The sequence below is a fragment of the Oryza sativa genome, chromosome 7 (assembly GCF_034140825.1).
Source record: "Oryza sativa Japonica Group chromosome 7, ASM3414082v1".
Taxonomy (NCBI): domain Eukaryota; kingdom Viridiplantae; phylum Streptophyta; class Magnoliopsida; order Poales; family Poaceae; genus Oryza; species Oryza sativa.
In genome coordinates this window covers 22,294,671-22,316,616 of record NC_089041.1, presented here as the reverse complement: position 1 = coordinate 22,316,616, position 21,946 = coordinate 22,294,671, and the positions used below count along the sequence as shown (strand labels likewise).

Below are 21,946 nucleotides of genomic sequence, written 5' to 3'. Positions count from 1 at the left end.
TATTTAATACTCCAAATTAGCATCCAAACATCCGATGTGACATGGGCTAAAAAGTTTTAGCCCCATCTAAACACCCCTAGGATAAGAACTCAACCAATTGTCATTGCTCTTATGAGATGTCCTCACAAATACAAACTGCAGCAATTCTTTAAAAAAAAACATGTTACAAGTGTAGACTCTCGCAACCGGGTGACCGCACAAGGCGCAACACGAGTCATCCACATGCATGGCTACGTGGGTGGGACATTGGGACGCCGCCACAGCGGAATAAAAAACGTGTGCGCGGAAAACGAGATAAGTGAGTTGGAAAAACTAGGATAAGAACTCTGCCAATTATCCTTGCTCTTATGAGATGTCTTCACAAATTCAAACTGCAGCAATTCTTTTAAAAAAAACATGTTAAAATGTAGACTCTTGCAACCGTGTGACCACACAAGGCGCAACACGAGTCATCCACATGCACGGCTACGTGGGTGGGACATTGGGACGCCGCCACGGCGGGAGCCAGAGGCCTCCGCTTCGCCCGCTGCCCCGCGGTTCGCGGGCGAACTTGGACTCCTGTATGGCTGCTACTACGCTACTACAAGTAACGGCTCCATTGTTTCGCTTATTCAAGGAACAAGCTAGACAGCATATTTGTAAACGAAAAGTAATTTGTAATAAAACTTTTATATACGTATTCTTAATAATCTAAAAGCAAAGGCTAAAAAATAGGCTTCAATGAAAAAACCCTATAATTAGCTTTAAATTTAATGTTGAAAATTAAAATTTTAGCTGATAAGTATAAGCATAAGCGACAATATGAAGCCGTAAACTGCAACGCACTGGACTAAATATGGGCAGCTTGGTCTACTTCAAACTGTAGGAGTATGATTTTATACTCTGCCGCTACTTAAGTAGCGCACTGTGCACCTGGAGCAATAGGTTACCAGCTCGTCCGAACACTTGCTCCAGTGCAGCCACAGTGAAAAACCAACGAAGCACCAGCGCATTTCCAAGGGCAAAAGCTTGGTAACAAAGATCCTTGAATACATAGTACTTGCGGCGTTCAACAAAACAGGAAGGCCAATCGGTGTTCGATATCATGATATGCATATCATCAAAAAAATGCCGACGAAACAGATAGCTACCCTAACACTAGAGAGTACTACCTTGCACCAGCTGCATGGCACAAAAGAGAGGCTCATAGTCGACTAACCACTGAAACGAAGACGTACTGCTGTTGCCTGCAATATAAACGTTCACTTTCAGACTATCTGGAAAATCATTATGCTGGAAGTTGAGCATACACTTCAGTTCAAAGGTGTGGCAAACATGTTGGAACAAGCATTACTGCATAACCATGTCAACAAAGTACTACAAACATGAATATTCAAGTCATCACAACTATTCACCTATATAAATTGCATGTAATGTAAGAGTACTCGGACTTTCTACAATATTATCTTACGTTTCTTGTCTGATAGATTCTTGTGACTGTGGTATCTTAATTTTGATTTTCAAATATCTTTTCTCATAGATCAAATAATTAAGCATGATGCAGTGTTATACGTTGCAAAAAAAATATTAATGTCATATAACACCTAATTCAATGCTATCTTTGAATATCTGATTGTGCCCAAATTTGCAGTTCCAGTTAGTTGAACCTACTATGCAATCATAAAAATGATAGCTACACATGATGGAAGGAATTAATCGTTTTCCATCCAAGCAGCAACAGAGTTGATACTATAGATAGCAAACAAGTTGCTGTGGCAATTGCTGACGTGTATTCTGTAGTCATCTGTAGTAACGAGTTGTTTTTGGTTTGGATAGAACCCCATCTTTACACTTCACTTAAGCAACATGATAGTTGAAGTCAGGGCTCATGATAAGCAACTTTCTTATTTAAAAAAGGGCTCATCATTACTTAAACCGTCATTCTCATTTCTAAACAGAACAGTGAAAAACAGGCAGTGTTTACTACTAGTCTTCTATAAAAATATCAGCACACTGCCTTATGTGGCCATATGAAAAGGGAATGAACCTACCAAAAATATGAACATTTAACTAGGAAATGGAAGTAAAAGATGCTTATTGAGTGACCCTTATCGTTTGAAGGATTTAATCAAAATTGTATTAGTTGCCTGTTGGATGGGAAGAACGGATGATTGATTCAATGTCAATGAGGGATTATTGCTAAATTGTTTGTGATTGGGTGATGCACAAAATGAGTTAGCAGGGATACTGTGCTAAGGCATGTAATATCTTAACATTGTCACAGGCTACAATTCCATGTGTGGCAAAGTCAGCAGAAACAAGAATGCTGCTACTCAGGAATGCTGCCGCTTTGTTTCTGCTGACTTTGCCCCAAAACAAATTGTAGCCTGCGACATTGTCAAGCTGTGTGATGTTGAGTGCTGGGCATAGTGATCCCCTCAGTACTCTGCAAGATACATGACTTATGGCCATGATGCTATTTGCAAGCAACAACCAGGACAATAGCTATAAGCCCACAGCAAAAAATGAACAGAAGTTGAATACCATAAGCCCACAACAACAATGAACGGAAGTTCAATAACCACAGAAGCTTAACTACAAAAATGAATAATCACATAACTCCCAGATACTCGAATAACCAGACCTGGAAGTATTTCGTAGCTAGTAAACTAGTAGTTGAAATCAATTTTGCATGTGAATGTAACCCCTCCCTGGGGAAAATGTTTCAAACCCCTAAGGGGATGTTCCCTCATTGCGAAAAAGTAATGTAAATAGTTATGAAAAGTTATGGAAAAATTAGACAACGTTACACAATAGATACAAACCATCCCACAGTGTTTGAGAAAAAACAAAAGATCTGCATTGTCCTGCACAATTCGCAGCAAAATTTATCTTTTTTTTTCGTTTTTCACTGATATATAGAAGTTTGGCATGATTCTTTTTTGTGTACAGTGCTATATAACACAATAATTTATGTAGTTACTCCTACATCATTTTCAGAATTTTGAAAAGATTGCAAGTTTTGGAGTGGCATATATCAAAATTTTCCTTTCATAACTATATACTTCCTCCGTTTCATATTATAAGACTTTCTAGCATTGCCCACATTCATATAGATGTTAATGAATCTAGACATGAATGTGGGCAATGCTAGAAAATCTTATAATATGAAACGGAGGGAGTACATTACATCTAAGGAATATATATGTGAATAAGGTGACATCCCCTCTAGAGATTAGAGTCCTAGTTCCCCCTCCCTGGTGAACAGCCTCAGAACACTCTTTGACCAGGACACAAAAGCTTACAATGTAGAAAGTATGTAGAAAGTATGGTCACGTTGTTCAGTACTTAACAGTTAACACAGAAAGAAAGGATGTAGCTTTTTAACACTACCAAAAATCTATTCTGGAGAAGAGTTACATATAGCACTAATTACTTAGTATTAACTGTCAAGCCAGGAAAGGAAAAAAAAGGCTAAATATTTGACTATATTAAAGAGGGATTGTTGATGCAGTTGCATTAAGTCGTTTCCTAGAACAGAAGATCTATAAAGACATTGTAAACCTCTAGTATTACCATCATAACACAAATTTTCACAGTTCTTGCAAAAAGCTGAGCAGGAAAAGAGCAAGCTTACCGCTTCATATGCTTGGTGATGATAGAGATGGTGGGTAGCCGACATACAGGAATGGCAGAGAAGTTCGAACACCCCTGATCACCCTCCGGACAAACTCAAGTTTCTTGCAACTTGGATTTGTACTGAACTCCAGCAAATAACATCCGCTCACACAAATAGGAGAAACTTGTAAGCACAATTCCTTGCCAGTCACACCTAGCACGCGAAATCCATCCCGAGAAGGCATTAAAATTGCACTCTCAAAACTCCACTTGCTGGCAACTCTTCCTTCATTTTGCATGGTTGTAGAATAGAGCTCGAGTGCATAAATGTCGATGCAATTACAGAAAGCAAACATCCCAATCTTGCCTTCTCCTGCCTCTACGATGGCGCATTCCACAATGTCACGACCAGGCGGGCTCGATGGGAGCTTGACAATGGAGAAATTCATCTTACACATGTCGAGCACAAGCAGATTCCCTGAGTCACCCATCATCCAGTAGAAGCAGCCGTATGCGTAGCTGCGGCGCAACAGGGAGCGGCAAGCGGGGCGCGAGAAGGCAGGGCTCAGATCGCCCCAGCAGGGAGATGCAGTGGCTCGCCACTGTCCAGTGACTGAAGAGAAGACAAAGGCCACAAGCTTATCTGGGCACTGCGCAATCCAGATCACCTTGAATGACGTCTCAGCCACCGCCGCCGCGGCGCGCTCCTCTTCGCCGATCGGAGCGAAGAAGGTATCGAATCTGCCGTTGGGAGCCACGCCGCGGCGCGGTCGCCGGCGGACGGAGGCGGCTAGGTCTTCAGGAATCTGGGGGAGCAGCGAGTACCGCCGGAACAGGGGGTCGCACACGGCGAGGATCCTCAGGGCGGCGCCGCCTTCCCCGCCGTCGCGGTCGAGCAGGAAGCGGCCGTCGAGGACGTCACGGACGACCCAGCTGAGCGGGGACGGGAGGAACGAGAAGCCGAAGTCGGCGGCGCGGAGCACGGCTCGGGCGGCGGGCGCGGACGGGTGGGGCGGCTCGGCGGGGTGGAAGCCGCCGGGCGAGGCGCAGAACCCGAGGAGCGACGGCGGGTGGAGCGCGCGCGCGCGGCGGAGGAAGGCCGGGTCGGTGGCGACGCGGCGGAAGGAGGCGCAGGCGGCGGAGGCGCGGCCGAGGTCGGCGAGGGACGGGAGGCGGATCAGGACCTCCGCGAGGAGGTCGTCGGGGAGGGCCAACTCCTGGGTGTCGTCGAGCCGACGGTGCCCGGACCGCCGCGCCGGCGAGGCCATCGCGACGCTGCCCACCGCCGGTTTCGGTTTCTTGTGGCCGTTTGGGTTCTTCCACTCCAGTACTCCCCACGAGGCCACACGATCTCCACGAAAATAGTCGAAACTTTGCGTTGCGAGTAGAGATGGTAATGGGACCCGATATTCAAGTATTCAACACCCGATAGGTTTTTACTGCTGCTCATATTCTAACTCTTATCATAACATAAAACTTCTTTTAGATCTTAAGCTGAAATTATTATTTGATTTCTTGATTATGTAATGTGGTTGTATAATTTTTTCTTACTCGTATTTGAACGCTAATGTTAATAACATTGTTACAAAAGAAAATATCGACGGTTTATACTTCTAATATGGTTGATTACAATACAAAACTATAAATGCTACAGGTCAATTATATGGGTATGGGTACCCGATACTCGCACGGGTGTGGGTATGGTGACGATTTTTTACCCGCAACAGGTGTGCGTGTGCGTATTTCAGTGAGAATATTTAGCCATCGTGGGTGTGGGTGGGGCAAGAGAAACTGATGGATATGCACCCGTTGCCATCTCTAGTTATGAGGAGGCAGTGGTGGCGCCGTGCACCGAGAGCCCGTGACAACTATACGTGGGGAAATTTAACTATTTGGCATGGCCAATTATCTAAATGCTTTTTTTAATTTACTCTTAATATTTTCTTTTACCACTCTAAAGATATACTTTCTTAACTACTTACCACTTTTGCCCATGTAACATGCCAATGTGTAACGATCTGGGTAAAATATGATGTGGGACCCACTTGTCAGTCTCTCCCCTCTCTTCATCTCCCTCCAACGTGACGTGCTATCGGCGGCCTTAGTCGCACACGGGCCATGGCGAAGGAAGGAGCAGCACCGCCACGAGGACACCATCCGCCAGTGCCCCCGAGGTCCCGCCACCGCTCCGCTTGTTTCTCTTTTAGCGCTTGCTGCTTGCGATACAGTAACAGTTGTGTTATTGAGTGGGAGAAGGCAGATGCCATCACAAGGAGATCGTCTGCCGAAATCCCCGAGGTTTGGCGGCTGGAGGACACCCCCGCATGCGAATTAAATGGGCGTGTGGGCCGCATAGGTCGCCGCCAGTTTTACCCGGCAGATGCGGTTTACTTGATGCACATGCACGCGCGACAGCCGGTGGCTCCACACGACTAAATAGACAAACTCGCGTGCATCAACAATGAGATGCTTGCCTCTGCTACTACATTGCAACTAGTAATACGCCTATGCTAATGCTACGGCAATAACATGATAATAATACAAATCATACAATTTAAAATATATAACGCACGTGTTTTTTAAACTTAGATACCAAAGTATAAAGAATGACATAATATAAATATCAGTTCTTGAGCCTTATGACCCAAACCTAGGAGATCATTAAGCAGGGCAGCTTAGCTCGGTCTACTTTAAACTGACATAATTATTGTTGACAAGTGGTGATAAAGTATGGCTAGAAACCAACCATCATTGCAACTAGTTTTGTACTCTCCCATACTCGTAAAGGAAGTCGTTTAGAACAATGTTTAAGTCAAACCTTAGGAATATAAATTATGAATAACTCTCAAGTTGTTAAGTTTGAAAATACAAAAATTATATGAATATATTTGTCTTGAAAAATACTTTCATAAAATTATACATATATCACTTTTGAATAAATATTTTTATAGAAACAATAAGTCAAAGTTATGTTTTGGAGACCGTGTCGCTTTCCAAAATGATTTTCTTTACGAGCAAGGAGAGAGTACTTCCATTAGAGTAGGTACAATAGCAGGCTATAAGCTAGCTATAACCACATATCGAGAAGAAAAGAGAAGAGAGAGAAGAAAGCGGGCTACAGATTTATAGCCAGCTGCAGCACGGACTCCAAAACGTTATGTGCGTATGAGAGGTAGGACTGAGTATTAATGGTGTAGTATATTTTTATAGTTAACTATTGTATGAATGAGCTACTCCCTCCGTTTCTAAATGTTTGACACCGTTAACTTTTTAGCCCATGTTTGACCATTCGTTTTATTCAAAAATTTACGAAATATATAAAACTATATGTATACATGAAAGTATATTTAACAATAAATCAAATGATAGAAAAAAAATAATTACTTAATTTTTTTAATAAGACGAATGGTCGAACATGTTTAAAAAAGTCAACGGCGTCAAATATTTAGAAACGGATGGAGTATTAGATTAGCTATAGATGATTTGAAGTCAGTAGTTGGCTATACTATTAAACTTGCTCTTAGATGTCAGTTTAAAGTAGATCAAGGTAAGCTACCCTGCTCAATGACCACCGCCTAGGTTTGGTCCATCAGTTGTTACATTGTACTTCCTTCATTCTAAAAGAAAATCAAGCTATGAAATAATCTGGATTACATTCATTGTAAGGGGGTCACATTCCGTTATTTTGTGTTTTTTACGGAAGGAGCAGCAGCAGAGGCAAGCACCACACGGTTGATGTATGGTGAGTTTGTCTATTCGTGTCGTGTACTCGTGTGGACTGCGGAGCCACCGGACCATTTCATTCGTGCGCGCGCGTCCTCCAACCCAAAACCCAGCCATTCCGGAAAGAGTTGGGCCTTTTGAGAGCACGACCATCGGCAGCCCACATCCCACAGTTAGAGTAAGGGTAACAGTACAGCTGACCTATTGGCTATTGTTAGCCTTCTTTTAGTCTATTCATATACTCTCTCAGTTTCAAAATGTTTGACACCGTTGACTTACATGTTTGACCGTTCGTCTTATTTAAAATTTTTTATGAAATATATAAAACTATATGTGTACATGAAAGTATATTTAACAATGAATCAAATGATATGAAAAGAATAAATAATTACTTAAATTTTTTGAATAAGACGAATGGTCAAACACGTACTAAAAAGTCAACGGTGTCAAATATTTTGAAATGAAGGGAGTAATAGTTAGAGCATCACCAATAGTCCACCTATCTGATTCCCAAAACTAATTTTGAGATATTTTAGTCTAAAAAACAGCTCCAACAGATCCCTTACTCTCCTGCCAAAGTTTTGGAACTCCCTTCTCCCGATTCCTCGCTCGGCTTATGTAGGGGAGAGTTTTCTCGCGAATATCGCTCCCAATCTCGCACTCCCGCCTCTCTCCTCTCGTTCCCGCGCGAAGGCGAAATGCTCCCGCCTGGCGATTCTCCGCGCCCGCGCCCGCCTGCGCCTCTCCCGGCGGCGTCGCGTCGCCCGTCAGCGCCTCTCCCGGCAGCGGCGCCTCGCCCGCCGGCGCCTGTACCTGCAGCCCCTCGCGGCGGCATCACGATCGGCGGCGTCGCGGCCGGCGACGTCACGGCCGGCGGCGTCGCGCCCGCCGGCGGCTCGTCCGGCGGCAGCTGTTTCCTCCTCTTCCCTGATTCCGCCGCCACCACGTTTTTATCTGCCGCCGTACGGGATGAACTGGCCGGCCTCTCCTCTGTGCCCCCCGGTGATGGCTCCCTCCATTGTAGGGTTTGCGCCTCCAAGTCCTACCCATCCGCCTCGTCAACCCAGTGAGCAGATCGACGAAGAAGTGCAGGAGGTGACCATCCCAGACGCCGATGGGACGGATCCTGTCGAGGTCGACTCGGCCAGTGTTGATTTGGGCCACGGATTATCTGCTAGTGAAGAGGAGTTCAACCGTGGAAGCTACTTTGGTGTGCCCGTGACTAATTTTGTCAGTGCTCAAGGTAATTGATAGCTAATACCGTATGCTTGTTCATGAAATTGTCCTTGTGTGAATTACATTGAAATGCTCTATCGCCTGAGTTCTTGTTGCAAGTAATCACTGGTATTGTTTAGTATTACAAAGTGTGGCATCCATGTATTATATTAGAATGATTGGTGATGACAAACTAGTGCAAATTTCTTGGAATGTACATGCTGTATAGAAAAATTAATGCAATTTTTTTAAATGTTTGATCAGAACTACAAATACAAATCATTTTGCTATGACATTTTTGGGAGTTAATTTGCCAAGAATGCTGATTGATGAAAATGTAGCAATCTGCCAAATGACCTTCACTTTGTGTCTGTCAAACTAATATTCATACTCTCACAAAATTTCTTTAGTTCTCCAGCAGTTTGGTTGCAGCTATCACTGTGGCTAAAATAATTTCATACTGTCATTGTGGCTAATATAACTTCATGCTCTCAGAAAATGAAAATTTCAGTGTGTCATCGTTTACCACACATGCATCTGCATATGTTTGGCAATGCAATTACATGGTGCCTATTGTTCATGAAATTCTATTGTATATTTCTAATCGAAGTACATATTGAGTAATGTGATGAATTAATTGCCATGAACAGGAAGCATGGAGGATGGGTATTTTACAAACTTGATGAATGAGGGTGGCAATACTTTCAATTGGAGTGCTGAAGGTAGCCAACCCGATTACCCGAAGATCCAGTGCATCAAGGTGGGGAAGGGGAAGCATCTGCGAGACCTAACCAAAAAAGGTCCAAGAATTTTAGTATGCAGGAGGATGTCTTGTTGGTGTCAGCATGGGTCAATGTTAGTATGGATGCTATTCAAGGTGCCGATCAATCTCGGAGTGCGTACTGGAACCGTATTTGTGATTTTTTTCATGCAAACAAATACTTTAGTTCAGATCGCTCCCAAAATTCGCTCATGCATCGTTGGTCCACTATACAAGAGTGTCTCAATACGTTTGCTGGTTGTGTAAGTCGTATCGAGAATAGACCTCAAAGTGGTGCCAATGCTGAGGACAAGGTGAAAATTAATCTATTTTATATGTTATTGTTAGTAATCATTTATTTGTTAACTTTTTAGCCTAACTTTGTTTTGCAATTCTTTTTTCAGCTTTTGCAGGCTGGGCTGTTGTATACGAAGGAAGACGAAAAAAACAGGACTTTTCAGTTCATGCATTGCTACAAATATTTGAAGGATCAGCCAAAGTGGATTGATTGGTGAATTCACAAGGCAGGTCAAAATAATGCAAATAAGAAGCAGAAGACCAATGTGCAGTCTACACCTGCTACGTCTGCACCTTCAGGTCCTCAGAACTGTGTCCCTCAAGAGAAAGAGGACCCTATTGCAGTTGATGCTGTGCAGCCTTCGGGAAGACCTGCAGGGAGGAAGAAAGAGAGAAAAACAGCGTCAACGCTCAGATCAATCCAAAATTGATGCTTTGGATCATTTATGGGCTAAGAAGAAAGAGGCCGATGCTGAGAAGGAGCGCCAAAGAGAGGAGAGGTACAGAGCTGCACTTGCACTTGAACAACAACGGATTAATTTGGAGAAAGAAAAGTTGGATTTTAAGAGGATGATAGAAGAAGATAGACTTCTGAGGCTAGATACAAGTGCGATGTCAATCGAGGAGCAAGAGTACTATAAAAGTGTCAAGACTAGTATTTTAAGTCGTCGTTCGGCTTCAACATAAATTTAGCTTAAATTCCATCAATTAGCAATTAAATGTTCGATGAGGTCCTCTTGTAGCTGATTGTGAACTGCCTTGTCTTTAATTTTTTCGTAATTTGCGAGGAACTCGTTAAATTCAGCCGTACGTTCATGGGAACCATCCGCCTGTTGTCCCATCTCATCATAATGTAAATCTTCCTCGTCATCACGCTCATCCTCAACAATCATGTTATTTAAGATTACACAACATCTCATAATTTGACGTATAGTCAACGGATCCCAAAAACGAACTGGCCCACGGACAATAGCAAAGCGAGCTTGCAACACCCCAAATGCCTGTTCAACGTCCTTCCTAACGGATTCTTGTGCTTTTGAAAATATTTTCTCTTATTTCCTTGTGGCATCTGGATGCTCTTCACCAGTGTTGCTCATGAAGGATAAATAGCATCTACAAGATAATACCCCATAGTGTAGTTGTGTCCGTTAATGGTGTAATTAACTTTAGGAGCAACAATGGAGATCGTTGGAGCACATTAATATCATTATGAGTTCCAGGTAACCCAAAGAACGCATGCCAAATCCATCGATCATGCGAGGCAACAGCTTCTAAAACTGAGGTAGGAACTCCCTCTTTCCCTTTATATTGACCATGCCAGGCAGTCGGGCAGTTCTTCCACTCCCAGTGCATACAATCTAAAGAACCCAGCATACCTGGAAATCCTCTACGTTCTCCAACTGCAAGTAACCTAGCTATATCGTTCTCATTTGGTGTCCTCATGTACTCCTCCCCAAAAACTTCATCAAGTACAGCTACGATAAACCTTCTAAAACTCTCAATAACGGTACTACCTCCAATACGAACATATTCATCAACTGCATCTGCAGCTATTCCATAACACAACATACGTGACACTGCTGTTACCTTTTGCAAACATGATAGCCCAATGATACCAGCCGCATTTCTCTTCTGAACAAAATAATCATCATGCGCTTCAACAGCATTCATTATGCGTAAAAAGAGCGTCCTTTTCATTCTAAACCTGAAAAATAATTAGCAATTAAAATTAATACATGCATCACTAATTCAAATCAAGATTAAAAAAAAATACAATTCACTATTACCCACCTGCGTCTAAATTGAACATGAAGGTATGTAGGCTCTTCTGAGAAATAGTCATTGTATAGTCTCCAATGACCAGCCAATCTCTCCCGATTAATCACTGCATGTCCAAAGACAGACCCTCCTCGCTTTGGTTCTTCATTGTTATCATCGAAAATTGTTTCGACCGCCTCAAAAATAAATTCATCGTCGTCATCCGACGAAGACTCATCATCCAATAGCATCTTAACGAGACTGCCTGGAGGACTCATCTCTTTCTTTAACACGACGAGGGTGTGTAGGGAGAGGCGGCCAAGCGAGTAGATCAAGGGAGAGATGGGCAGCACCAGTGGGGGATATAGAGGAGGGGGAGATGGCAGGGATGGTGTAGGGATCGGCGATGAGCACGGCGCGCGTGGAGAGATCGGCCGGCGGCGTAGCGGCAGGGAGCGCGCAGTGGAGAATCGGCCGGCTATTGCGTGTGGGAGATACTGAGATAGTGATCTCTTTCTGTGCGCGCGTGGGAGGGGAAAAACGAAAATTTCTGTTGGTAGTTCAACAGAAGGACCCACTTTTAGTTTTCGGGGATTAAATTTAGGCTATCTGTTGGAGGGAGGAGTTTTTTTACTTCCTATTTTCAGTTTAGGAAACCTAAAAACAAATTTTTGGGGGGAGATTATAGGAGGACTGTTGGTGATACTCTTAGCTCTTTACAATTAATACATGTTCCACTTGTCTCTCTCACAGAGTTTCTTAGTTCTAGTATCCAAGCTGGCTGTAAGTTTACAACCCGCTTCCCCTCTCTCTCCTCTCTTCTCTTCTCCACGTCATCATTTAGCCGATTTATAGCCTACTGTTATACTCGCTCTTAAGAACGTGCGCTGCCGCCGCCGCCGCCACCGAGCAACACAAACGTTTCGTCGACTATTTTCGTGGAGATCGCTCGTGTCCTCCGCCGCGCAAGGCGCAACGCAACGCAACGCAACGTTTCGACTATTTTCGTGGAGAACGTGGCCTCGTGGGGATAATAAAGCGGAAGGAAGGAGTGAAGGACCCAAACGTCCACACCACAATCCCCGCCGTTCCTCGGAAACCTAATTAACCCGGCCGCCGGTGGGTAGCTACTAGCTAGCCTTAGCGTCGCGATGGCCTCGCCGCCGGCGCACCGTCAGCTCGACGCCCTCCCCGACGACCTCCTGGCGGAGGTCCTGATCCGCCTCCCGTCCCTCGCCGACCTCGGCCGCGCCTGCGCGTCCTGCGCCTCCTTCCGCCGCGTCGTCACCGACCGGGCCTTCCTCCGCCGCGCGCGCGCGCTCCATCCGCCGTCGCTCCTCGGGTTCTGCGGCGCCTCACCCGGCGCCGGCGGGTTCCACTTCCACCCCGCCGAGCCGCCCCACCCGTCCGCCCCCGCGGCCCGCGGCGTGCTCCGCGCCGCCGACTTCGGCTTCTCGTTCCTCCCTTCCCCTGATCCCCTCGGCTGGGTCGTCCGTGACGTCCTCGGCGGCCGCTTCCTGCTCGACCGCGACGTCGTGGAAGAAGGCGCCGCCGCCGCCTCGAGGATCCTCGCCGTGTGCGACCCCTTGTTCCGGCGGCACTTGCTTCTCCCCCAGATTCCTCAAGACCTAGCCGCCGCCTCCGCCCTCCGTCAATCGCGCCGCGGCGATACCTTCTTCGCTCCGATCGGTGAAGAAGAGTGCGTGGCGGCGGTGGCTGAGACGTCATTCAAGGTGATCTGGATTGCGGAGTGCGCAGATAAACTCGTCGCCTTCGTCTTCTCTTCAGTCACCGGGCAATGGCGAGCCACTGCATCTGTCTGCTGGGGAGATCTGAGCCCTGCATTCTCGCGCCCCGCTTGCCGCTCCATGTCGCGGCGCAGCTACGCATACGGCTGCTTCTACTGGATGATGGGTGACTCAGTGAAGAATCTGCTTGTGCTCGACATGCGTAGGATGGATTTCTCAGTTCTCGAGCTCCCATCGAGCGCGCCTGGCCATGACATTGTGGAATGCGCCATCGTAGAGGAAGGAGAAGGCAAGATTGGGATGTTCGCTTTCCGTAATTACATCGCAGGCTATGCACTCCAGATCTATTCTGCAAAGATGCAAAATGAAGGGAAAGCTGCTGCCGGCAAATGGAGTTTTGAGACTGCCATGGTCGTGCCTTTCGACGAATTCGGCATCCTGGGTGCGACCAGCAGGGAGTTGTTCTTGAAAGTTCCTCCGAGTTTCGCGCGCGGGTGCTATTCGCTGGAGTTCAGCACAAACCCAAGTTGCAAGTATCTTGAGTCTGTCCGTAGGGTGATCAGTGGTGTTCCACCTTCGCTGTCATTCCTGTATGTTGGCTACCCGCCATCTCTATCATCACCAAGCATATGAAGCGGTAAGCTTGCTCTTTTCCTGGCCATATCTTTTTGCAAGAACTATGAAAATTAATTTGTGTTATGAGGGGATTACTAGAGGTTTACAATGTCTTTTTTGACCTTTCATTCTAAGGAACGTACTACTGCAACTGCATCAACAATCCCTCTTTAATATAGTCTATGTTTAGCCCTTTTTATTCAGCCTATTCATACGCAGTTTGGGCCGGGTTCCCGCAGCAAACCGATCAAACCCAGGGATACCCCCGGTTTAGACGGTTTAATTTGGTTTCAGCCGTTTAAGGGGTTTGAACGCGCGCGCGAGGGTTTCTTCCAGCGATAGTTAAAATCGGCCATCATGCCCATCAATCAACATCACACTATCGAGCCCTTATTTCATTATTTGTGTTAGTATCTCTTAATGTTGGAATGCTGCCATTCTGTTTCTATACTGACTTTGCCACACCGAATTGTAGCCTGTGATGTTGTTAAGCTATATACATGCCTTAATTAGCACGGTATCCCTGCTAACTTATTTTGTGCATCACCCAATCACAAATGATCCATCAATTATCTCATTGGCATTGAGCAAATCATCTATTCTTCCCATCCAACAGCCAACTAATACAAATTTCCCCGCAAAAAAAAAACTAATACAAATTTGATTAAACACGATAAGGGTCATCCAATAAGCATATTTACTTCCATTTCCTGGTTAAATGTTCATATTTGTGGTAGTTTGTTCCCTTTTCATATGACCACATAAGCTAGTGTGCTGATATTTTTTTTATATGGATAACCCTCTTGCTGTGTACTAGTAGCAGATCAGGGTTGTGTTCTTAAGACCCTGTTTAGATGGGACTAAAACTTTTAAGTCCCTATCACATCGGATGTTTGGACACTAATTATAAATATTAAACGTAAACTATTAATAAAACCCATCCATAATCTTAGACTAATTCGCAAGACGAATCTATTAAGTCTAATTAATCCATGATTAGCCTATGTGATGCTACAGTAAACATTCTCTAATTATGGATTAATTAGGCTTAAAAAATTTGTCTCATAAATTAGCTTTCGTTTATGTAATTAGTTTTGTAAGTAGTCTATATTTAATACTCTAAATTAGTGTCTAAATACATAGATTAAAGTTAAGTCCCTGGATCCAAATACCACCTAAGTCTACTTTACGAACTTCACATCCTTCTTTTTTCACTGCACACTTTTTAAACAACTAAACAATGCACTTTGTTAAAAAAAATCTATAAGAAAGTTATTTTAAAAACATATTAGTTCATTTTTAAAGTTTTTTAAGCTAATACTACCTCCGTTTTTTAATAGATAACGCTGTTGACTTTTTCTCACATGTTTGGCCATTCGTCTCATTCAAAAAATTTACGTAATTATAATTTATTTGTTATGAGTTGTTTTATCACTCATAGTACTTTAAGTGTGATTTATATCTTATACATTTGCATAAAATTTTTGAATAAGACGAATGGTCAAACATGTGAGAAAAAGTCAACGGCGTCATCTATTGAAAAACGGAGGGAGTAATTTAATAATGTACTAATGTATGCTTTGTTTTACGTGCCGGAGATCCTCCCAAACACACCCTGTTGTAGTACACACTGCCAGTTTTTCGCTATTCTGTTGAGAAAAGAGAACGACAGTTTAAGTAATGATGAGCCCTTTTCTGAAATTAGAAAGTTGCTTTGTCGTGATAAAGTTGCTTTCTTTTTTTTCTAAGTTACTCCTATAATATATGTAAATTACTTTTAAGCTTTATTGAATTTACTTTTATGGGTCTAAGAAGTAATTTAGTGAAATCTAAAAGTAATTTAGATATATTATAAAAGTAATTTTTAATTTTTCATTAAAATATAATCATGTAAGATCTTGTTATAAAGATTCAATTCTTACGAACACAACGGTATAATCGAATCGTAGATCGGGTGATTAGTTTAAGAGAAAATTATTTTTGAAGCCTGCGTAGCGTAGAGCATCGTATGGGCTTCCAATTTGGACTCCTCGGGATGATGCCACGTCCATGAATCACCAGGCCATGTATGGACGCACCAGTGCTTGTGGGATCAGACGGCTGATGAGCGTGTCGCGCGATAAGGCAAAACAGAGAGCGCGCGCGAATTAGATTTTGCCTACTCGAATATATCATAACACAAAACATTATTAAAAATACATATTTAATATTATGTATTATAAAACTATAGATTTAATATTAAAGTTATCATAGAACTACATATTTAAAAGAGTAAATTTCACAAAACTACATGTTCTATGGTTTAAGATGCAGAAAACCACACATATTTTGACACTTGGCACTTAAGTACATATATTTTGTTAGTTTAGTTTCACAAAACCATACTATCGATGAATGGATTCACCCGTGAGATGATGTGATTGTTCCATCTAGGATGAGGACGTGGCATCCTATTAATTTCATGGCCGCGTCAGCTTCCCGCCCTCACTGACGAGCTCTTGGAGGAGATCTTCTTCTGTATCGGCTCTCCCGCGGACCTCGCCCGCGCCTCCTCCGCCTACGTCTCCTTCCGCCGACTCATCGCCGGCCGCCACTTCCTCCGCTGCTACCGCTCCGTCTACCACCCGCCTCTCCTCCTCGGGTTCGTCCACCTCGGCGGCTTCGAGCCCGCCCAGCCGCCGCACCCCTCCGCTCCCATCGCTCGCGCTCTCGCCGCCGCTGCCGACTTCCCCACCGCTCCGAAGCCAGCTCCCCACCGCTCCGAAGCCCACGTTTTTAAGATTGTTCGCTTTTGGAAATACATATCTGTGTTTGAGTTGGATTTTAAGCTCGTTTGCTTTTGGAACTACAAAAGAAGTCGTATAAGAAAATCTCTTTTAAAAAACTCCACATGCTAACTTAAGATGAAAGTCGGACTCCGAATTACAATTCATGTATTTTTAAAAAAAATCTAAGCAAATTCTTATAGTGAATTTTAACATAACTAAACCGTATAACAATAATAAAATTAAAATAGCATTCACCCGTTGCAATGCACGGACATTTTTCTAGTAATATTGAAAGGATGGAGTAGTTAGAAGTTAGTTCTTTTATGGAACGGAGAGAGTAGATTTTAAGAACTCATCCCGATTCAAGCCAAGTAGACAAACATCAGAATACTTAAGAACTCATCCCGATTCAAGCCAAGTAAGTAGACAAACATCAGAATACTTAAAAAAAATGGTAGAGGCGATATGTGAATGTCGAAGATGACTAGCGTCATCGGTGCATACAGCCGAGTAATTTCAAACTGCTGAAACAGTACAGACCTTGCACAATTGTTTGCTTAATATCTTGTGCACATAAATATCCAAGTCATACAAAGTTTCAATAACCATAACAATAACCATAACAGATACTCCATCTGTTCCAAAATGGAGTAACTTAGAACCATAACACACACCTAGAGTAGGATATAACCTAGCTCGGAAGGGCTTGTCCAGAATTGTTGTTCCAGGATAGGTCAAATCCTATCATCCAATTATAGGTTGAGTTATTTTGGAACGAAGGGAGTATGCAATTATTAGCTTAAATATCTTGTACACATAAATATCAAAGCTATACAAAGTTTCAATAACCATAGCAGATATGCAATAAGGGCCCCTTTGAATCAAAGGATTTATGTAGGATTTTCATATGATTCAAATCCTATAGAAAATTTTTCTATTTGTCCATTTGATTCAAAGGATTGAAGCTTTCCAAATCCCATGAAATTCCTATGGAATGGCACATTGCATGTGGATTTTGGAGGAAATATAGCAAGAGCTCCAACCTCTTGAAAAATTTCCTTTGAGTCTATCTCTCATCCGATTCCTGTGTTTTTCCTGCGCTCCAATCAAACGACCATTCCTGTGTTTTGCAATCCTCTGTTTTACACTTCAATTCCTATCAGAATCCTGTGTTTTTCCTATTCCTCCATTTTTTTAACCCTGTGATTCAAAGGGGCCCTAAAACTGGAAACTCCACAGCAGCTATCATTCTACCAAAAGAATACGATATTGCTTTGCAGTTCAATATAACAATGAGAATATGAAAATCTGGCATACCATCTCAATTCATTCACCAATCTCACGGCTCACGCTAAGCACTATAGCTCGAAGAACTGCAATGTTTCACTAGTGGAGAAATTGTTTTTAGTCCCGGTTCGTAACCCTCCTATAGTCCCGGTTTTTATACCGGGACTATGAATCCGGGACTAAAGATCCCTATCTTTAGTCCCGGTTCAAATACCCGAGACTAAAGATCGATCTTTAGTCCCAGTTGGTGTGGGACTAAATTAGAGATTAAATAGTAAGTAAATAAAAAAAAACTATTGCCCACTCCCATCTTTAGTCCCGGGTATTAGGTGGGATGCGTACCATCCCAAATACACAAATCAATCATATACACTACAGATTATACATCCCAAATCAAAGAAACGTCCCAAATATACAAATCATACACAAATCATGTACATCTTAGATCCATACCATGAGATTCAAAAAAAAATTATACATCTCAATCCATACAATGAACCACAGATTCTTCATCTCAATCTACACATGGATCACAAATTCTTTGAAAAAAAAAGAAAAAAAAACTAAGCAAAGCCGCCGGCCGGCTGAGCCGGCTGCGGCCTCCCCGGCCGCCGCCGCCCCGCGGCCCTCCGTGCCGCGCCGCCGCGCTGCCCTCCGCTGGCCGGGCCGCCCACCCCCTCCTGCTGCGCACACTGGATCGAGTTGGGAAGGGGAGTTGGGAAGGGATAAGAAGGAAAAGAGATAAGGAGGAAGGGAAGAGATAAGATTAGAGATGGAGGGAGAGAGGAGTGGGTGTGGATGAGAAAAGAGTGGACGAGAAAAGAGGATAAGTAACAGGGATTATATAGTGCGTTTTGATCTTTAATCCCGGTTCGTAACACCAACCGGGACTAAAGATCCTGGAGGGGCCTGACAACACCTGACAGCATGTGAACCGGGATTAAAGATCATCTTTAGTCCCGGTTGGTGTTACCAACCGGGACTAAAGATCACGTAGTTCCCGTTCTACTTATAAACCGGGACTAAAAACCATCTTTAGTATTGGTTTTTAGTGCATCCGAGACTATTGTGGTTTTTGGTCGACCGGGCAAAGATGGTTTCTCCACTAGTGTTTCTTTCACCGTGAACACTGAATCTGACACAAATAACCCAAGAAATTAGATATTGAATAAGACCTTTCAGACCAGATTGCACATATTCAAGACTTATGAACCAGAAAGGAACAAACTACTATTAATAGGCTACATGTAACACTTCATAAATTGATCAGGGGAGGAAAAAACATGTTATGTTAGATAGCTGAGATAGTTATTAGTAATTCAAAATAAATCTATAAAATGAATGAAAAACCCACCTTCAGAACTCATTTTAGCCCTTACCAATTGATTATATCAAATCTCACATTCTCAACTTAATTGAAACATGTCACGACAAACACTCACCACTACGTGTTCATTATTGTGGTTTGCAATATATAGAAGTTGGAACACCTAGCTATGTGTTTGTCATTGTGGTTTGCAATATATAAGTTGGAACACCTAGCTAGAGTACTAGACAAAAAAGCTGAATATTATAATTATTAAATAACCACCAAACACAGGTCATACAAAATTAGTAGCTTCATGTTGAAGGGCAAAATAAATCAGCCATAAGTATATCGAACTCCTAATCAAAGCAACTAAAAGGAAGAGAAATGATAACTTAGGGCTACTTGAATTCCACGATAAGCACTAAGCAGTTCGTAGCAGGATCATCTCCTTCATTTGCCCCATTATCTTAATCGGTCTTGTACAATATAATTGCGCAACAAACAAGCAAATCTCTCTAATGTCCTTTCCTTTATATATTTTCCCCATACCACACAAATGTTTCATACTATAATCGCTATGATAACTGTTTAAACAAGGAGCAGATATTGCAATAATAAATCAAGCATCATCCACGCAGATATATATCATAAGCCACGAGATAACTATGCCGAAAAATAAAGACATAATCAGGATACAACAGGAAATTTACCATCTCATATTATTTCTGGCGACAACGAAGGCGGGAAGTTGGTATATATGTCAGTACGTAAACTGTAGTACTTCAGAACACACACCGGCTCAAGCTGCAAGGTCTTGACATCCAGTGAAAAGCATTCCAAATCTGGCTCCTCTGGTGTATCTTCTTCGCCTTCCCCTCGCGACCTGGCTAACAGCAAGTGCTTCTCCATCGCACCTCTAATGTAATACCGGTAGCCATGATCCAGTGGGATTATCTTCTCCATCTGCTCGCGACGAGTCGCCCCTTCTTTTCCCCAAATGCTGTAGTGGAGATCAAACGTGCCACCAACGCTCCCCCGGAGAGCAAAGATCCCAGTCATGCCTTCCCCTGCCTCAACAATGGCGGTCGGTCCCCCAAGGCAGACTGGTGGGGGTTCAGCAATGGAGAATTTCATCAGTCGTGTGTCGAGCACCAGCAACATGGTCCTCAAAATCCCCCAGCAGAAGCAGCCGCACGCGTATCGGCGGCTGGAGAACACTCGACCCGGTGACGAAAACACTAGGCTCGGTGACGACGACGACGGCGGCGGCGACAGACCGGCGCCATTGAACAGATCGGTGGTGCTCGGGGAGGCACCGGCTAGCCATTGACCGGTGCTCGAATTGAAGACGAAGGCGATAATCTTGGCCTTGCACTGCGCCATCCAGATCACCTTGAATGAGGTATCGTCCTCCTCCTCTTCGATGTGGGGAGCGAGGAAGGGCTCGCACCAGCGGTCCAGGTGGACGCGGACAGGGCGGTCCACCGAAGCGGCGAGGTCGTCGGGGATCGGGGGAAGGAGGAGGAATCGCCGGCGCAGGGGGTCGCACACGGCGATCTCCGTGAAGACCAACGGCTTCTCGCTGCCTCCGGTCTCGGCCTTGGTATCTCGGTCGACGAGGACGCGGCCGCCGCGGACGTCGCGGACCATCCAGCTGCCGGCTGGGGAGGGGAGGAAGGAGAGGGCGAAGTCCGCGGCGTCGGCCACCGCCCTGGCGACGGGAGCGGAGGGGTGGGGAGGGAGCGCCGGGTGGAAGCCCCTGTGGTCGAGGAAGCCGACGAAGGGCGGGGCGTGGAGGGAGCGGAAGCGGCGGAGGAAGGAGCGGTCGGTGGTGACGAGACGGCGGAAGGAGACGCATGCCGCGGAGGCGCGGACGAGGTCCTCCGGGGTGGGTAGGCGGAGGAAGATCTCCGCGATGAGGTCGTTGGTGAGCGCCGCCACCGGCGGCGACGGCGAGGCCATTTCGTCGCCGGCCATCGGTGCAGCCGCCAGCCGGGGGAAGGAGGTTTAGGACGGGGATTACTAATTCGCGCGTACGCGCCGGTTCAGTTACTCGCGCGCACTTCCACGTGTTCAGCTGCAGAACGAACCCTGTCGCGATCCCATCGTTAATCACGGAGATTAGCGTTAATCACGGTAATTAGATTTAATCACACGCTACAGTAATTTCACAATACAACAATAAAAATTCGAGTCGAAAGTTTTCAAAATCTAATTTGAAAGTTTTCAAAATTGATTTGAAAGTTTTCAAAATCTAATTTAAAATTTTTTAAATATTGACTTGAAAGTTTTCAAATTTAAGTTGAAAGTATTTAAATTTTGAGATGAAAACTTTGAATTTTGAGTTAAAAGTTTTTAAAATTTGAGTTGAAAGTTTTGAATTTCAATATGAAAGTTTTTGATTTTGAGATGAAAATTTTGAATTTTATGTTGGAAGTTTTCCAATTTTGAGTGGAGAGTTTCAAATTTTGAGAAGAAAGCATTTAAATTTTAAGTTGAAAATTTTCAACTTTCAAGTTAAAAGTTTTAAATTTTGGATATGACTTTTTTTAGAAGGTTTTAAATTTTATTTGAAAATTTAAATATTATGTATAAGTTTTTGAAATTTGTAGTAATAAAAAGAAAACAACCTTTATGCGAAAAGAAAAAAAGAATGGTCACCATAATTCAGATCGTGATTAGTCAAAACCTGATTACGCTAATCCAATCTTATCTGCGCATGTGAACGTGTGCGTGTCCCCACCTACTGACCTTCCTGCACTGCGACACTGCGCAATCGTGTAGTGGGCTGGGCCGGAACCGCGCGCGACTTCGTTCGCTGGCGCAGACGCGCGCAATAGGAAATTCGGTTTAGGACTTATGGATCCCA

The 21,946-nt window shown here is 43.9% G+C and overlaps 3 protein-coding genes and 1 pseudogene across 3 annotated transcripts; 1 reads left to right on the top strand and 3 right to left on the bottom strand.

Moving 5' to 3' along the window:
* Window positions 1–991: 991 nt before the first annotated feature.
* On the bottom strand, window positions 992–4,926 carry LOC9267373 (uncharacterized). The gene is made up of 2 exons (XM_015789713.3): window positions 3,617–4,926; window positions 992–1,226 (listed from the first exon to the last, which is right to left on the bottom strand). The coding sequence occupies exon 1, from the start codon at window positions 4,863–4,865 to the stop codon at window positions 3,621–3,623; it is 1,245 nt and encodes a 414-aa protein (XP_015645199.1). The 5' UTR covers window positions 4,866–4,926; the 3' UTR covers window positions 992–1,226; window positions 3,617–3,620.
* Window positions 4,927–10,296: 5,370 nt separating this feature from the next.
* Window positions 10,297–11,628, bottom strand: LOC136357448 (uncharacterized; annotated as a pseudogene).
* A 756-nt stretch (window positions 11,629–12,384) lies between these two features.
* LOC4343560 (uncharacterized) lies at window positions 12,385–16,586 on the top strand. Its single transcript, XM_015790540.3, has 2 exons — window positions 12,385–13,735; window positions 16,147–16,586. The coding sequence occupies exon 1, from the start codon at window positions 12,502–12,504 to the stop codon at window positions 13,729–13,731; it is 1,230 nt and encodes a 409-aa protein (XP_015646026.1). The 5' UTR covers window positions 12,385–12,501; the 3' UTR covers window positions 13,732–13,735; window positions 16,147–16,586.
* On the bottom strand, window positions 16,152–21,152 carry LOC107277001 (uncharacterized). Its single transcript, XM_015790539.3, has 4 exons — window positions 19,873–21,152; window positions 17,156–17,222; window positions 17,022–17,116; window positions 16,152–16,586 (listed from the first exon to the last, which is right to left on the bottom strand). The coding sequence occupies exons 1-4, from the start codon at window positions 21,052–21,054 to the stop codon at window positions 16,173–16,175; spliced, it is 1,758 nt and encodes a 585-aa protein (XP_015646025.2). The 5' UTR covers window positions 21,055–21,152; the 3' UTR covers window positions 16,152–16,172.
* Between the last annotated feature and the right edge of the window lie 794 nt (window positions 21,153–21,946).